This window comes from Aspergillus brasiliensis, assembly GCF_001889945.1.
Source record: "Aspergillus brasiliensis CBS 101740 unplaced genomic scaffold ASPBRscaffold_19, whole genome shotgun sequence".
Lineage (NCBI taxonomy): Eukaryota > Fungi > Ascomycota > Eurotiomycetes > Eurotiales > Aspergillaceae > Aspergillus > Aspergillus brasiliensis.
In genome coordinates this window covers 435,986-449,030 of record NW_027137460.1, presented here as the reverse complement: position 1 = coordinate 449,030, position 13,045 = coordinate 435,986, and the positions used below count along the sequence as shown (strand labels likewise).

General features: G+C 48.8%; 5 protein-coding genes and 1 non-coding gene across 6 annotated transcripts; 5 read left to right on the top strand and 1 right to left on the bottom strand.

Moving 5' to 3' along the window:
• Positions 1-238: 238 nt before the first annotated feature.
• Positions 239-2,691, top strand: ASPBRDRAFT_48754 (purple acid phosphatase family protein). The gene is made up of 4 exons (XM_067626155.1): positions 239-844; positions 894-1,589; positions 1,645-2,085; positions 2,145-2,691. The coding sequence occupies exons 1-4, from the start codon at positions 489-491 to the stop codon at positions 2,494-2,496; spliced, it is 1,845 nt and encodes a 614-aa protein (XP_067474047.1). The 5' UTR covers positions 239-488; the 3' UTR covers positions 2,497-2,691.
• A 572-nt stretch (positions 2,692-3,263) lies between these two features.
• ASPBRDRAFT_137181 (uncharacterized protein) lies at positions 3,264-4,608 on the top strand (the record flags this gene model as incomplete). The annotated part of the gene is made up of 2 exons (XM_067618868.1): positions 3,264-3,689; positions 3,751-4,608. 2 exons carry the CDS (start codon positions 3,264-3,266, stop codon positions 4,606-4,608), a joined length of 1,284 nt encoding a protein of 427 aa, XP_067474046.1.
• Positions 4,609-5,003: 395 nt separating this feature from the next.
• ASPBRDRAFT_34906 (uncharacterized protein) lies at positions 5,004-5,984 on the top strand (the record flags this gene model as incomplete). The annotated part of the gene is made up of 2 exons (XM_067623285.1): positions 5,004-5,174; positions 5,223-5,984. The coding sequence occupies 2 exons, from the start codon at positions 5,004-5,006 to the stop codon at positions 5,982-5,984; spliced, it is 933 nt and encodes a 310-aa protein (XP_067474045.1).
• Positions 5,985-7,018: 1,034 nt separating this feature from the next.
• ASPBRDRAFT_t256 lies at positions 7,019-7,100 on the top strand. Its single transcript has one exon. It is a non-coding gene; the product is annotated as a tRNA-Arg (tRNA).
• Positions 7,101-9,010: 1,910 nt separating this feature from the next.
• ASPBRDRAFT_59584 (uncharacterized protein) lies at positions 9,011-10,798 on the bottom strand (the record flags this gene model as incomplete). The annotated part of the gene is made up of 5 exons (XM_067628079.1): positions 9,011-9,728; positions 9,784-9,905; positions 9,959-10,245; positions 10,309-10,623; positions 10,672-10,798. The coding sequence occupies 5 exons, from the start codon at positions 10,796-10,798 to the stop codon at positions 9,011-9,013; spliced, it is 1,569 nt and encodes a 522-aa protein (XP_067474044.1).
• Positions 10,799-11,013: 215 nt separating this feature from the next.
• ASPBRDRAFT_366431 (uncharacterized protein) lies at positions 11,014-12,551 on the top strand. The gene is made up of 5 exons (XM_067623550.1): positions 11,014-11,079; positions 11,137-11,818; positions 11,878-12,058; positions 12,115-12,237; positions 12,290-12,551. Exons 2-5 carry the CDS (start codon positions 11,285-11,287, stop codon positions 12,424-12,426), a joined length of 975 nt encoding a protein of 324 aa, XP_067474043.1. The 5' UTR covers positions 11,014-11,079; positions 11,137-11,284; the 3' UTR covers positions 12,427-12,551.
• The last annotated feature ends 494 nt before the right edge of the window (positions 12,552-13,045 follow it).

The window sequence follows — 13,045 nt, the reverse complement described above, 5'->3', positions numbered from 1 at the left end:
CACGTGCCGGGATGCTGCCGGGGTAATCGGACTGGGCCGCCAATCAAAAGAACAGGCTTAAACAGGCTCCACTTGTCAGGGAATGTGGGTGCCTGAGGACCATTGACCAATCCCTGAGGCGGAAATCAGGCACATGCATGGCTAGCGATGGCTTCAGTGGCGATGGAGCTGAAGCTGAAGCTCTCCACTCCTGCCTTGTCCCCTGCTTCTTTACTAGTCTAGTCTCTCCGCTGCCCTCCGGTCGCAAATAACCGACCTGGATGGATGCATCGCCGCTCCCCGTCGGCTCCTCCGAAGCCAATTGTTGCCCGGCCTATCTACACGTGTGACCCCTTGCCTTGCTTCGTTTGTTATCGCGCACTTCCAGATAAACATGCCGGTCGCGGAGGTTATATATCGGTCGGGCGGCCCCCCGACTTGTTCCCCGTCGTATCGATCCGAATCAGCCAAGAATTCTCATCTTCTTGTCCAGCTGATAGCACGCGACCATGAAGGGAACTGCTGCTTCTGCCCTGCTCGTCGCTCTCTCCGCGACGGCCGCTCAGACCCGTCCGGTCGTCGATGAGCGTTTTCCCTACACTGGACCTGCCGTCCCGATCGGCGACTGGGTCGATCCCACCATCAATGGCAATGGGAAAGGTTTCCCTCGTCTGGTTGAACCCCCAGCCGTCAAGCCGGCCACCGCCAATCCCAAGAACAATGTCAACGTCATTTCGCTGTCCTACATCCCCAAAGGCATGCACATTCACTACCAGACCCCCTTCGGTCTGGGCCAGTTGCCTGCCGTCCGCTGGGGTAGAGACCCTCGCAACTTGAACAGCACTGCGCAGGGTTACTCCCACACGTATGTATACCAGTTGTGAGTGAATTTCAATGTGTTCTGATGGAATTAGTTACGATCGCACCCCCTCCTGCTCCCAAGTAAAGGCGATCACCCAGTGCAGTCAGTACTTCCACGAAGTCAGCATCGATGGTCTGGAGCCCGACACCACCTACTACTACCAGATCCCCGCTGCCAACGGTACGACCCAGTCGGATGTCCTCAGCTTCAAGACGGGTCGTCCTGCCGGTCACCCGGGCTCTTTCAGCGTCGCCGTGCTGAACGACATGGGATACACCAATGCTCATGGCACACACAAGCAGCTGGTCAAGGCTGCCAATGAGGGAACTGCGTTTGCTTGGCACGGAGGTGACATTAGTTACGCTGATGACTGGTATTCTGGTATCCTCCCTTGTGCCGACGACTGGCCGGTCTGCTACAACGGCACCGGGTCTACTCTTCCCGGCGGTGGCCCTATTCCGGCCGAGTACAAGAAGCCCTTGCCCGCGGGCGAAATTCCCGACCAAGGTGGCCCGCAAGGTGGTGATATGAGTGTGCTGTACGAGTCCAACTGGGACCTCTGGCAGCAGTGGCTAAACAATGTCACTCTCAAGATGCCCTACATGGTCATGCCTGGTAACCACGAAGCCTCATGCGCCGAGTTTGACGGTCCTCACAACATCCTTACTGCTTACCTGAACGACGACATTGCCAACGGTACCGCTCCCACTGACAATCTGACCTACTACAGCTGCCCTCCTTCCCAGAGGTACAATCTCTCTCTCTCTCTCCGAAGCTCGAGACGTAATGGCTAATCATCGTAGAAACTTCACTGCATACCAACACCGTTTCCGCATGCCTGGTCCCGAGACCGGTGGTGTCGGTAACTTCTGGTACTCGTTTGACTATGGTCTTGCCCACTTCGTCTCCATTGACGGTGAGACCGACTTCGCCAACAGTCCTGAGTGGAACTTTGCCGAAGATGTGACCGGCAACGAGACCCTCCCCAGTGAGACCGAGACCTTCATCACGGACAGCGGTCCGTTCGGCAACGTCAACGGCAGTGTTCATGAAACCAAGTCTTATGAGCAGTGGCACTGGCTGAAGCAGGACCTGGCCAAGGTGGACCGCAGGAAGACCCCATGGGTGTTCGTGATGAGCCACCGTCCTATGTATAGTTCCGCCTACTCCTCGTATCAGCTGCACGTGCGCGAGGCGTTCGAGGGTCTGCTCCTCAAGTACGGCGTTGACGCCTACTTCTCTGGGTGAATTCTCCCTCTGTTCTAACCCTTCCGCGTCAACCGCTAACCAAGTTGCTCTCCAGCCACATCCACTGGTATGAGCGTCTCTACCCCCTAGGAGCTAATGGCACCATCGACACTGCCGCTATCGTCAACAACAACACCTATTACGCCCACAACGGCAAGTCCATCACCCACATCATCAACGGCATGGCCGGCAACATTGAGAGCCACAGCGAATTTAGCTCCGGCGAGGGTTTGACCAACATTACCGCATTGCTGGACAAGGTTCACTATGGCTTCAGCAAGCTGACCATCTTCAACGAAACGGCTCTCAAGTGGGAGTTGATTCGTGGTGATGATGGCACTGTTGGTGACTCCCTTACCCTTCTTAAGCCATCCAACGTCGCTGGTAGTAAGAAGTTCCACGCTTAAGCTGCGTGGTCTATTCGAAAGTTATGGCAACGGCTGATTATAAGTCAATTGACGTGGAATGAGAACCGAATGTCAGGAATGTAATTATGATGGACACAGAGATATTGTACAGGATAAAAGTATTTAGTATATAATTCACTGCTTGAGATGTTGCACAATCAATGAATGGACTCACGAACATCTCTTGTATTCCATGTAATCTGCTTACCCTCGAAAAGATGCCATGCTGAATTAGATGAGCGACGCAACTGCTAACATATCACGACATCATCCGGTGATTATGTCTTCGCCGTATGTACATCTGTCGGCGATCTCAGACCAGTATTGCTTGTAGTTCCTTTATCTTTCCTTTCCTTGGTAGATACCGTGGGCTCAGAGATTCTAATTAATCTGAATGAGCCGGTTCTTCCTATCACTCCTGGATGAAAAAAATACTACGACTAGCCTGTGCAGCACGACGGAATGCCCCAAGCTATCTCATGCGAGCGTGTGGTATTCAAATCAAACTCCAAACGCCATCCCAAGCCACGAGGAGAGATGGCTTCATCCATGAGCAGGATCTTCCCTGAATTAAGTGCCGTGGAGGCGCAACATCCCTATATTCTTCCTCATTGCCTTCGAGCCGGGGACTGGTACGATGATCTTATAAAAGGGAGATGGGAGACACATGGTAGACAACCTTTAGTATCATCGGTGGATAACATAAAACGACCTGTGGGCCTTGAACTACTGACTCAGATTATACAAGCCTCCACCTTTGATCCGCAATGGACAACGTCCCTTCACCCTCTGGCTCGCTTCTCAGCGATGCTTCACCCAGCTCAATCTTCTTCAAAGAAGATACCCCGCCCCAGGGTCTGCCATCAGAGAGGGACGCATCTCCTAGTGCCTCGCTTATGGGGGACACTATGTCACTCAAGAAAGCGCCATCAGAGACCTTAGAAGCGGACAATGAAGCATCGCCCGGTCCTTCACTTACGACTGAGAGTAGCTCATCCTATGTCTATCGACCACCATCCCCCTGCTGGAAAAGAGAGTATGACTATCTTGGGGAAAGGTATGATGGACAAACTGATACATTTATCATAGCATCAAATGCGAGTCATCTTCTCAAAGAAGCAGACCCCCCTATCCCCTGTGTACTGTGGGGTATTATCCTACAGACGATCTTCGAAGATTACCGTCAAGAAAATGTGGGTCTAATTTATATTAATCGTTATGTCGTACAGGGCTTAGTGCTTACTATTGCAGCAGGAAATACTATCAATCGACCTTGTAGTTGAGGACGAGCAGATCAAAGCTGCCATTGAAACCTTGCGCAAGGCTGGGTTCAGGGACGAGGACAAGTACCCGGGCTGCCCCTACAGTGAAGGAGCCTATCCTGACAACGAGCTCAAGCCTTTCCACGTTTTTCATTTGTTTGATCTGTTCGCTGAACGCGAAATGAATTTATACGATGGATACAGAGGTCCTCGACAGCACCACGATCTGAGAATCCACCGCAAGTCGGATGTGCTGTGGAGACTTCCCAAGTTCACTGTGCAGACGGAGATCAACGAGGAGGACGAGAATTTCATGCTAACATTGGACCATAGACTCCACAGTGAGGGAGTTCACCGACCGAGGAATCATCCGCCTACTAGAAATCCCCTGATCCTGCCCACGCCTGCTCGGTTAGCCGAGGCCCTGATTAACCTGAAGGTGCGGGACAAGCACCACGATAAACTCACATGCCACTGGGGTAAAGCTTTGGAAGAACACTGTGAGAAATTCTTCTATGTGGGCCGATATGGCGATCTCTTCAAGTTGGATCCTAAGAAGAAAACCCTCAGCGAAACATGCCGAGAATGGTGGGAATCGTGCAGGCTTACGGAATATAAGAGCGACGAATCCACGAAACTGCGGGAGAAATTGGAGAAAGAGTTAAGCCGCGAGGTTACTGCATCGATTCCCGCCACTGGGGTGCCTGATGAACCCGAGACAAAACCTCTCTCTGGCCATTGGGGACGACCTTCGCAGCAGAGCTCTCCTTCAATACTTAGCCCGAACGCGACGGACTCGGATGATATTTTCCCATTCTCCGAGTCAGATAAGGCTATAGACAGTACATAGTTATGCTGCTGTAAATGAAACATCTTGCTTTGCTTGGATCGCTTCGACGTAGGTGCTGTATGTATATCTACCTACTACATACAAGTACATTACTGACTGTAGGAGGTAACGGACTAGAAGGGGAAACACTCGTGGTTTCTAAGGGCTTACAACACAATGTCTCGGTCCTTTCCCTGTACTGAGCTCATAGATCACTATCCATTAGGCAAGAGCTATGGAGGAAAGCCATGCTAGCTAGCACCTCAACTTATATGGAGCTCTACAACTTATCCTTCTATCTTCTTTACATCCGGATCGTAAGACTCCTACTTATCACCTTCTTGTTACCGTCTTTCATTCAACATCCATTATCCCCGGCGGCTGTACGTCTGTATCTCTACCGTATCTCTACCACCATGGCAGGACAACAATCCATGTACCATTTCCTGTTCGAGGGCCCACAAGCCCCGATTGTCTCCTACAGATTCGCTTCATCAATCAGCTCGGTTCTCAAAACAGAGGGTATTCCGTGTCTACTATGTGGTGATCTAGCGGTGAGGGCTATGGGATTCCACAGCATAGCTCAGGTACATACCCTCCCTTGATCTTTCCTTCTGCACGCTAACTGCCTGAAGAACCTCGATCTCATACTCGAAGACGAGCACATGACCCGAGCCGCCACCGTTTTCCGTAACTATGAATATTCCCATGAATTTCCCTACTTTCTACGCTGCGCCTCAGCCGCTGCCACAACCCCCGAATCAGGCCGTCCTGTTCCTACCCACCGCTTCCACGTCTACAGCCACCCCGAGATCACCATGATGCCGTCTTCAGTTCCACAAGGACTTGGCGCTCTGAGACCATCAGCAGCAGCACAAGGAGAGTTACCCCACATCGATATATGCCTCTATTCCAAGCGGTGGTATTTCCCCGGCAATCCCCCAATCCCGACTGGGATCCCTCGTCCAACGAACCTGTCCTACATGTTGAGTAATGACGGCCGATTACCAGTGACGGGGTATCAACATGGTCAGCCTAACTTCGGCCGCTTCCCGCAGGATATTGCGCCGGTTATAATGGCAAAGCCCGCTCGGTATATTGAGACCCTGTTGGTTCTGAGGATCAATTTCGGTACTTGGTCGGAACAAACCAGGTGGTGGAGGCTGGCTCTTGCTCGGATGACGACGGCTGGCTTGGGGAATGGTCCGGATGATGAACCTCGACCGATTATGTTTGGGTCATTGTATGATCCTGAGTGTTTCCGGGAGGAATTTCGGCGTTGGTGGAATTTAATGCGCGCCAGGGATATTGAGGCGGTTCTGGCGGAGGAGGAGAATATGGGGCTTTTGTTGAGGTCGCCGAGTACGCCTGTTGGAGGACCATGGGTTCCACTATAGATCGCTACTTGGGTCCTGTGTTGTCTCTCAAGTTTGGTACTTTGTCTTGGTTGGTTGTCCTACAGGAAGTGGAGTGCGTAGTGGCTCCGGGAAATTGTTGTTGGATGAAGCTCATTATTAATGTAGGATAGTTAGGTAGATTGTACCATAGAACACCCAAAGTCTACTGTCCATCTAATTGGATCGAAGTGATTCTTGCGTTACATCCCAGTAGTCTCCATTAGTGGATTATCATTTGGTTCCAGCACTGACAGTGAATCACGCAACCCTGAACTATCTTGACCCTTGTTTATATCCATTGATTGATTGATTGATTGATTTAAGCCTTACTCGGACGCAGGTCCCTTGGGGACCTCCGACTGAGGTGACCGCAGGAAAGTTTTATATGATAACTATCAGTTACAACACCTCTCTCATAGATGTGAAGGAGTGCAATAGATTACTGAAATATAGGAAAGAGAAAAGGAAAAAAAAAATCACTGAAATAGTAGTAAATGATAATAATTTTAGACTAAATCTACGCATGTCAAGCCAGCTCTCGTATTGAAAGATCTCTCCCCTGTCAACGCCTATGTGTGGTAGACTGTTTGCCTGCCTATAGTTCCGTTTATCGGCTACTAGGGAACGAGTGGCTCGAGATACGTGACCAAAGGAAGAAACGTGGAGCTAGAGGGAGAATGATAAGGTGGTCTCTGATCACGTGACCACCACCATTCACACCGTTCACGCTCGTGGGAAAGTGCAGTTACACGAGCATGTCAAGAGGGTGGAGTTGTAGTTTAGATCATTGATGAGTTTGGTAGGCTAGTCCTCCATGATCGCGCAGTTGAGTCATTACCGTGTCGGTGAACAAAACTATCCCCGCTTCGCATTGTTTGTGGTTAATTGACATAGTAAGTTCCTGGGCGAAGAAGTTATGAATTTGCCGAAATTTGAGAAAATTAGTAACGGGCGCGTCTGTATGGGGCACTCCGGTCCCCCCAAGTTAGGGCTTCCTCATGTGCCACTCCTATAAAGGAGTTTTCACACAGGTAGCCCTTGTGGCGCAATCGGTAGCGCGTAAGACTTCTAGGAAGTTGATCTTAAGGCTGTGGGTTCCGACCCCCACCAGGGGCTTTTTTTTTCTTTCTTTTTTTTATCTTGCATTCAACTTCAGCTTTCTTGACATATGAGGCGCCTCCCTTCTGTCCTTATGAATTCTTTCTTATGTCATCTCATCCTTCTTCTATCATCCAAAGAGATCTCTGCCCTCTCCAAATGTGACTTGTTTGCGCATCGACATCGTGCCTGATATTCACATGAAGGGCCCGCTCCCATGCTTTTTTGTCTAACCTCAAGACGTTGTTGTAAATGCAAGAAGATATTGCATGACGCGGAGCGGCCATTACTCAAGAAGGCCCCTGTGGCGCAATCGGTAGCGCGTAAGACTTCTAGGAAGTTGATCTTAAGGCTGTGGGTGATCCCCACCAGGGGCTTTAAAAGTTTTTTTTTTCTTTTTTTTCCTTTTATTATCTTCGTAATGAATGCACTTTAAGAAACTATAATTGGCTGGGTCATGATAATGTTACTGACAGTATACTACCTAGCAAGATGGTGTTTTATCTCAATCAGCTCCCCCTCCGGTGACGTCCGAGATAGACGCTGAATGTTCAATGCAACAAAGGAAAGGGAAGGAAGAGGAGGCGGGTACATGGAAAAGCACATCAACACACGATTAACGAGGTAGTGGACTGGTATATGCCCCACGCCTATATCGTTCAAGCAGAGGATGAGCATTATTTTTATTATTAATGTGGATAAACTGTCTTGGGAATTATAAGATCTTCTCCAATGATTTCTTCTCTAGAATTTCTACCAAGGTGTTCGCCTTGAATACTATATTTATAGTTGAATTTGTTGCATAGTATACCACTTCACGACTGAAGGAATCGGTGTATCTAACCCGGAAGGCTATACGGAGGGCCGGATCACACTGAGCTTCAGAGCTTGAGGTTGCATATAGACTTGCATGCGTTTCTCCCAAAGGATAAAGCTCTAGTTTGATAAAGATCTTTCTATCCATAATATCCATATCATCCGGGAACAACATCTTACAATAGTAGATAAAAATGTGGTGCCTGACCTGGTCTTTGAGCTTATAGCTATATTCAGTATTTCGGATGTCTTCATTTTTCCACATAACGCTTTTCACGCCCTGCCGCTTCTTGTCACCGGACCCAGCGATGAGGGGCTGTGCAGCAGTGACATCCACAGGGTCAAGAAAACCTTCACCTATAACTCTAGCTATAAGACCTTGAAGGATACTTATAGGAATTTTATAGTTTCTATTCCTGCCTTAGCTTGACAGTTGACACTATTTAACTAATCTCTATATTTCTTCTACGCCCGCCTGAAAATCTTAACTCTGTAACTATGAAATGTATTTCAATACTATAATAGACTCTAGCTTAATAAATAATATATTAATTCCTTTTTTATTAGGGCTGGTGGACCTATTCTCTAAATATTCACTGGCTGATGCCGTTCTTGGTTGTCAGAATAGTTTAGGTCACGTGACAGATGATATAAGGGTCACATGAGAAGCATGGGAGGCGGAGCTCTCACAGTATAAAAACTTGCTGTTGTTTTGCCTTCGCTTACTAGTTACCCTTTCCTCCTGGCAGTTATATACTTATTCCCTGACATTTCTTCGTTAATAAACCATCTCTTGTCGGAATGTTCGGGTGACTGAACGAAGATATTCTCGGCTACGGCGCAAATTGGATGGCTCGAGATACATGCCAGGAGGAAGAAACGTGGAGCCAGAGGGAAGATGAAGAGGTGGCCTCAGATCATGTGACCACCACCATTCACAGATATTCAGATTTACTGACAGTAACAGCCCAATGTTCTCCCATATCATAAGCATACGCTTGCTCTGGGGATGAAGGTATTGACAAACCAACTACATGATTCAGAGAAATCCATGCTATATACATTCATTATGAGAAACAACAACAGGTCATGCTCCCCCGTCTATGACTTCTTTATATTATTCCATATGAACTCGCTTTGCTTCCCCCTCCCGACTGATCCTGAATAAAGAAGTTTACCCCGTCCCATATTGTTGGACAGATGACAGTATGTGTGGGTGGGTCAAATGGGAACAAGGTGAGTTGTCTACTGAACTCTTCCTCATCCGAGATGCCTACTTGCATCACCAGTTCCGACATAGCTGCAAGCGACCAAGCTCTTAATGGGGGAGATGCAGCATTGCAGGTAGCGAGGTACAGGGTCCAGAGATGAAAGGTGGGCGGAAGCCACGCCAGTACTGCAGCATCCTCCAGAAGCCGCCGTAACTGCGAGATAAGTATGTCGCTGGTCGATGCTCCCGGGGGCGACTCATGAAAAACCGTGTTGATCAGCAATACAAGGCTTAGACGGCAGACTTCATGAGCTTGCATTCTGGAACAATCGTCACCGTATTGCAACGAAAGGAGTGTATACTGGATAGACGTCGTCCAGAAACGAATATTCGCAACGACAGTTTGACCGCTGCTCTTGGTAATACTGGAAAACTCCGCGACTAAACGTTGTATATCACAGATCACCGCTTTGAGGGCGTGTTCTATGTGCAGCAAACTATCCAGTTCTTGGAACCCATGGGCTAGATGGTACTCTCGGGATTCTGGTATAGGTGGTTGCTGGAACCGATTACTGAAAATAGGCTTCCGTGCAGCGTCTAAGGACCCACTGATATCGGCCCTGGGAGACCGGGTAAGGCTCTATCCGACACTCGAGTAGAGAGGAGGCAACTGACCGGTAGATCTTTCCCTGTACTAGTGGTTTATCATTTAATGCGTCCAGTCCTCCCCGCATATCAACGAGTGCTTTCAGGATTCGCATGTCAACTTCCCATTGATCATGCTGTCCCGCTGCCTTCTGTAAGTCTGTCAGTAATTGCTTTTGATTCACTTACAGCTTATTCTACCAACCTTTGCGATAGCAATGCTGGCAACAGCAACTATTGTTTCGTCCGAAGGTGCATCCACCGAACCCACCAGTCTCTTTCGAATAATGCTCATAGCTCGACTAATGTGCCATATGAAAGCGGGACTTGCACGAAAGCGTTGCAGATCCATGGTGAATAACGATCCACAGGCCAGTACTACATGGAGCATTGCTGGATCTTGAAACAGTATCGGTATCCAATAGTCATCTATAGGATTGCAGCCAGCTCTTTTTTCGATTGAGTAAAGTGTCTCTGATGCGCGATCCTTGTCTTCAACAACATGCTGTTAGCTAAGCGCGTAAGGGAAGACGACATATTGCATTTGTCACTCACAAAACGCAAACAGATCAAACATGTATGGCTCCATAGCGATTGGTAGCATGTCAAAGGGATCCGTAGTGTTTTTCTGCGGATATGCACGTGGAATATCAATACGGGCCAGACGGGACAGCTCAAAGCCACTCCCTTGAGTGTTCCCCGCTTTCTTCTGTTCTCGACGACCGCGGTTAATCATTGTGTGGCTTCTGATGGTGGTACGAGCTGCTTCATCGATTCGGGTCATGGTGGGCCCAAGGTTAATGAACTGAAAGTGGGAAGCGGCCGGAGGCTGACGCCCGGATCCCTCAGGCTGTCGCCTCTTTTTTGTCGCTATCCTTGGTCAGCTCATTCGTATGTCAGGTGGATCTACGGACTCACATCCTGCAGGACGCCCTCTCCTCCTTGGTAGAGACACCTTAACTGGACCATTGGCATACTGGAACACAACTGATTCGGATTGTAATGGCCCCGTTGAAAATACCACCTCACTCGGGATGCTTTCCATTGGATACGAATATTAGAGACTGGAAGATTCTTGAGGTCATAGAGAGGAAGGAAGATGCGATGAAGTAAATCAAGGGTCATATGGGATAATCATCCTGTCCAAAGCGATCGGGCTTAGCGTGGCTCCGTTATCTCCGACATGTCCAGACTCATGCGCTAACCTAATCGGGTTGCCAAGTGTCAGATAAATTCGGCCCAAATAGGAAATCAACCAAATGAGCCAGCATAAGGAGCAAGACGGGCCGGATTGATGACCACAGTACCTATGAGTTGGCATTAAGTGTACGTTAATTCCGTGACTATGTAGAGACTGGGCTTATCTAGTAGGAACTATGGCAGATTTCATTCAGAGTACTATATATACTACCGTCATTTTTCCATCCAGAGCACCTCTCATCCACCATCCACATCATCATTACTTTGCCGATATCCTTCAGAAGTGGTTTCATTACCTGAGTATCAAACTCTGCAAGCCATTATTGCTACAATGTCTTCATATTCCTTTCAGACTTCAGCAGAACAGGTGGCACAGGACCTCCACAATGCTATTGCCAACAAGACCGTGCTCGTTACTGGCGTTAGCCCAGGTGGTCTTGGTGCCGAGTTTGCAAAGGTTATTGCCGTTTACGGCCCTTCCCTCATCATTCTTGCTAGCCGTGATATTCTCAAAGCTCGACAGACTGCTCTAGAGATTGCAGGCATTGCTCCAGAAGTACCCACCCGTCTCCTCGAACTAGACCTGCGCTCTCAGGCCCAAGTCCGAAGTGCCGCTAAGGAGGTCTTGACATACGAGGAGAATATAGACGTCTTGGTCAACAACGCTGGTGTCATGGCATCACCGTTCTCGCTAACAGATGATGGAATCGAAAGTCAATTTGCTACCAACCACGTCGGACATTTTCTCTTCACCAATTTGATTATAGCAAAGCTAGCGAACCCTGGAAACCCCGGACGAGTTGTGAATGTGTCGAGTAATGGCCACTGTTTGAGCCCAGTCAGATTCCATGACTGGAATTTTGACGTGAGTATCTATGTCATGGTATTTCAATGTCGATACAATAAGCTGATGGCTTGTATCAGGAAGGCAAAAACTATGACCCCTGGCTGGCCTACGGCCAAAGCAAATCAGCCAACATGCTCTTCTCTGTGTCCTTGGCGCAAAAGCTTGGGGGCAGAGGCCTTATCTCAGTCAGTCTACATCCTGGTACAATCAACACGAACCTGGCGAGGGGAGACTGGTCAGAGATGTATGAATCACTCGGTATGGGCCACTTCTGTATTCCTTTGTGGGAGGCACAATAGCTGACATTACCCAAGCGAAATGGTTCACAGTGCTGGGTTACTTCCGGAGTGGGCAGGGAGAGATAACTTGGAAGTCTATGTCGCAAGGTGTGGCAACGCATGTATTTGCCGCATTTCATCCATCGATTACCACAAGTCGTAAGTAAATCATGTGTGCCGTCTATCGTCTTAAGCTAATAAAATCTGACAGACAATAATGGAGGCTTTGTTCAGGACTGCGCAGTAGTCAAGCTGGAGGAGGTCCGCAGCTGGGCCCGTGATCCGATCGAAGCAGAACGACTCTGGAAATTGACCGAAGAGATCGTAGGAGAAACCTTCGAATATTGAGAACGATGGCTAGGTAGCGGAGAATAGGCATCTGATTGAACATGTACTCTCTCTGATGTTGAATCGTCTTTCATGAATCTGTTGTGTCTTTCCTTGATAACAGTAACATCTGTGTACTTCCTGAAAATTCTAGGGTCCTAGATGCTCCATGATGTGCAATCCATGTTGTGGTCATATCACATATACCGTCAGGCCGAGAGGGGAATGTAAGAATGAATGACTGATTTGGTGCCGACGGGCAGAAGTACAACTACAACTGGCTTGTCACACCCGAGGTCATTATCACCGTATAACCCACCACATACCGCCAAACTAAGCTAAACGTCAGCCCATAAGATAAGATATCGGCCCACACGAACAGGTCGGGCAGAGATGTCAGCTCCGGAACAGGACTAGCGTACCACAACTCCGGTTGATACCACCCGAGCCAATAATGATACATCATCCCATCCAGTGACGCAGCAGGCGCAGAGGGTGACGGAAGGCAGCGTCATGGACTGGCTACTACTGCTTTACCAAGATGCTACCCGGGAAGTGCGAGCAGGGAGCCCGTTGGGATATCAGCCCACTTCAGCAATGGCCCGTTCCAGCCATCCGGTTATCCGCCTTAAATAGGAGC

Coding starts and splice junctions, on each gene's coding strand:
- ASPBRDRAFT_366431 (XM_067623550.1), top strand. CDS start 11,285: ATGTCTTCATATTCCTTTCAGACTTCAGCAGAACAGGTGGCACAGGAC. Junction 11,819..11,877: donor TCCATGACTGGAATTTTGAC/GTGAGTATCTAT, acceptor GGCTTGTATCAG/GAAGGCAAAAACTATGACCC. Junction 12,238..12,289: donor TCCATCGATTACCACAAGTC/GTAAGTAAATCA, acceptor AAAATCTGACAG/ACAATAATGGAGGCTTTGTT.
- ASPBRDRAFT_48754 (XM_067626155.1), top strand. CDS start 489: ATGAAGGGAACTGCTGCTTCTGCCCTGCTCGTCGCTCTCTCCGCGACG. Junction 1,590..1,644: donor AGCTGCCCTCCTTCCCAGAG/GTACAATCTCTC, acceptor TAATCATCGTAG/AAACTTCACTGCATACCAAC. Junction 2,086..2,144: donor GTTGACGCCTACTTCTCTGG/GTGAATTCTCCC, acceptor GTTGCTCTCCAG/CCACATCCACTGGTATGAGC.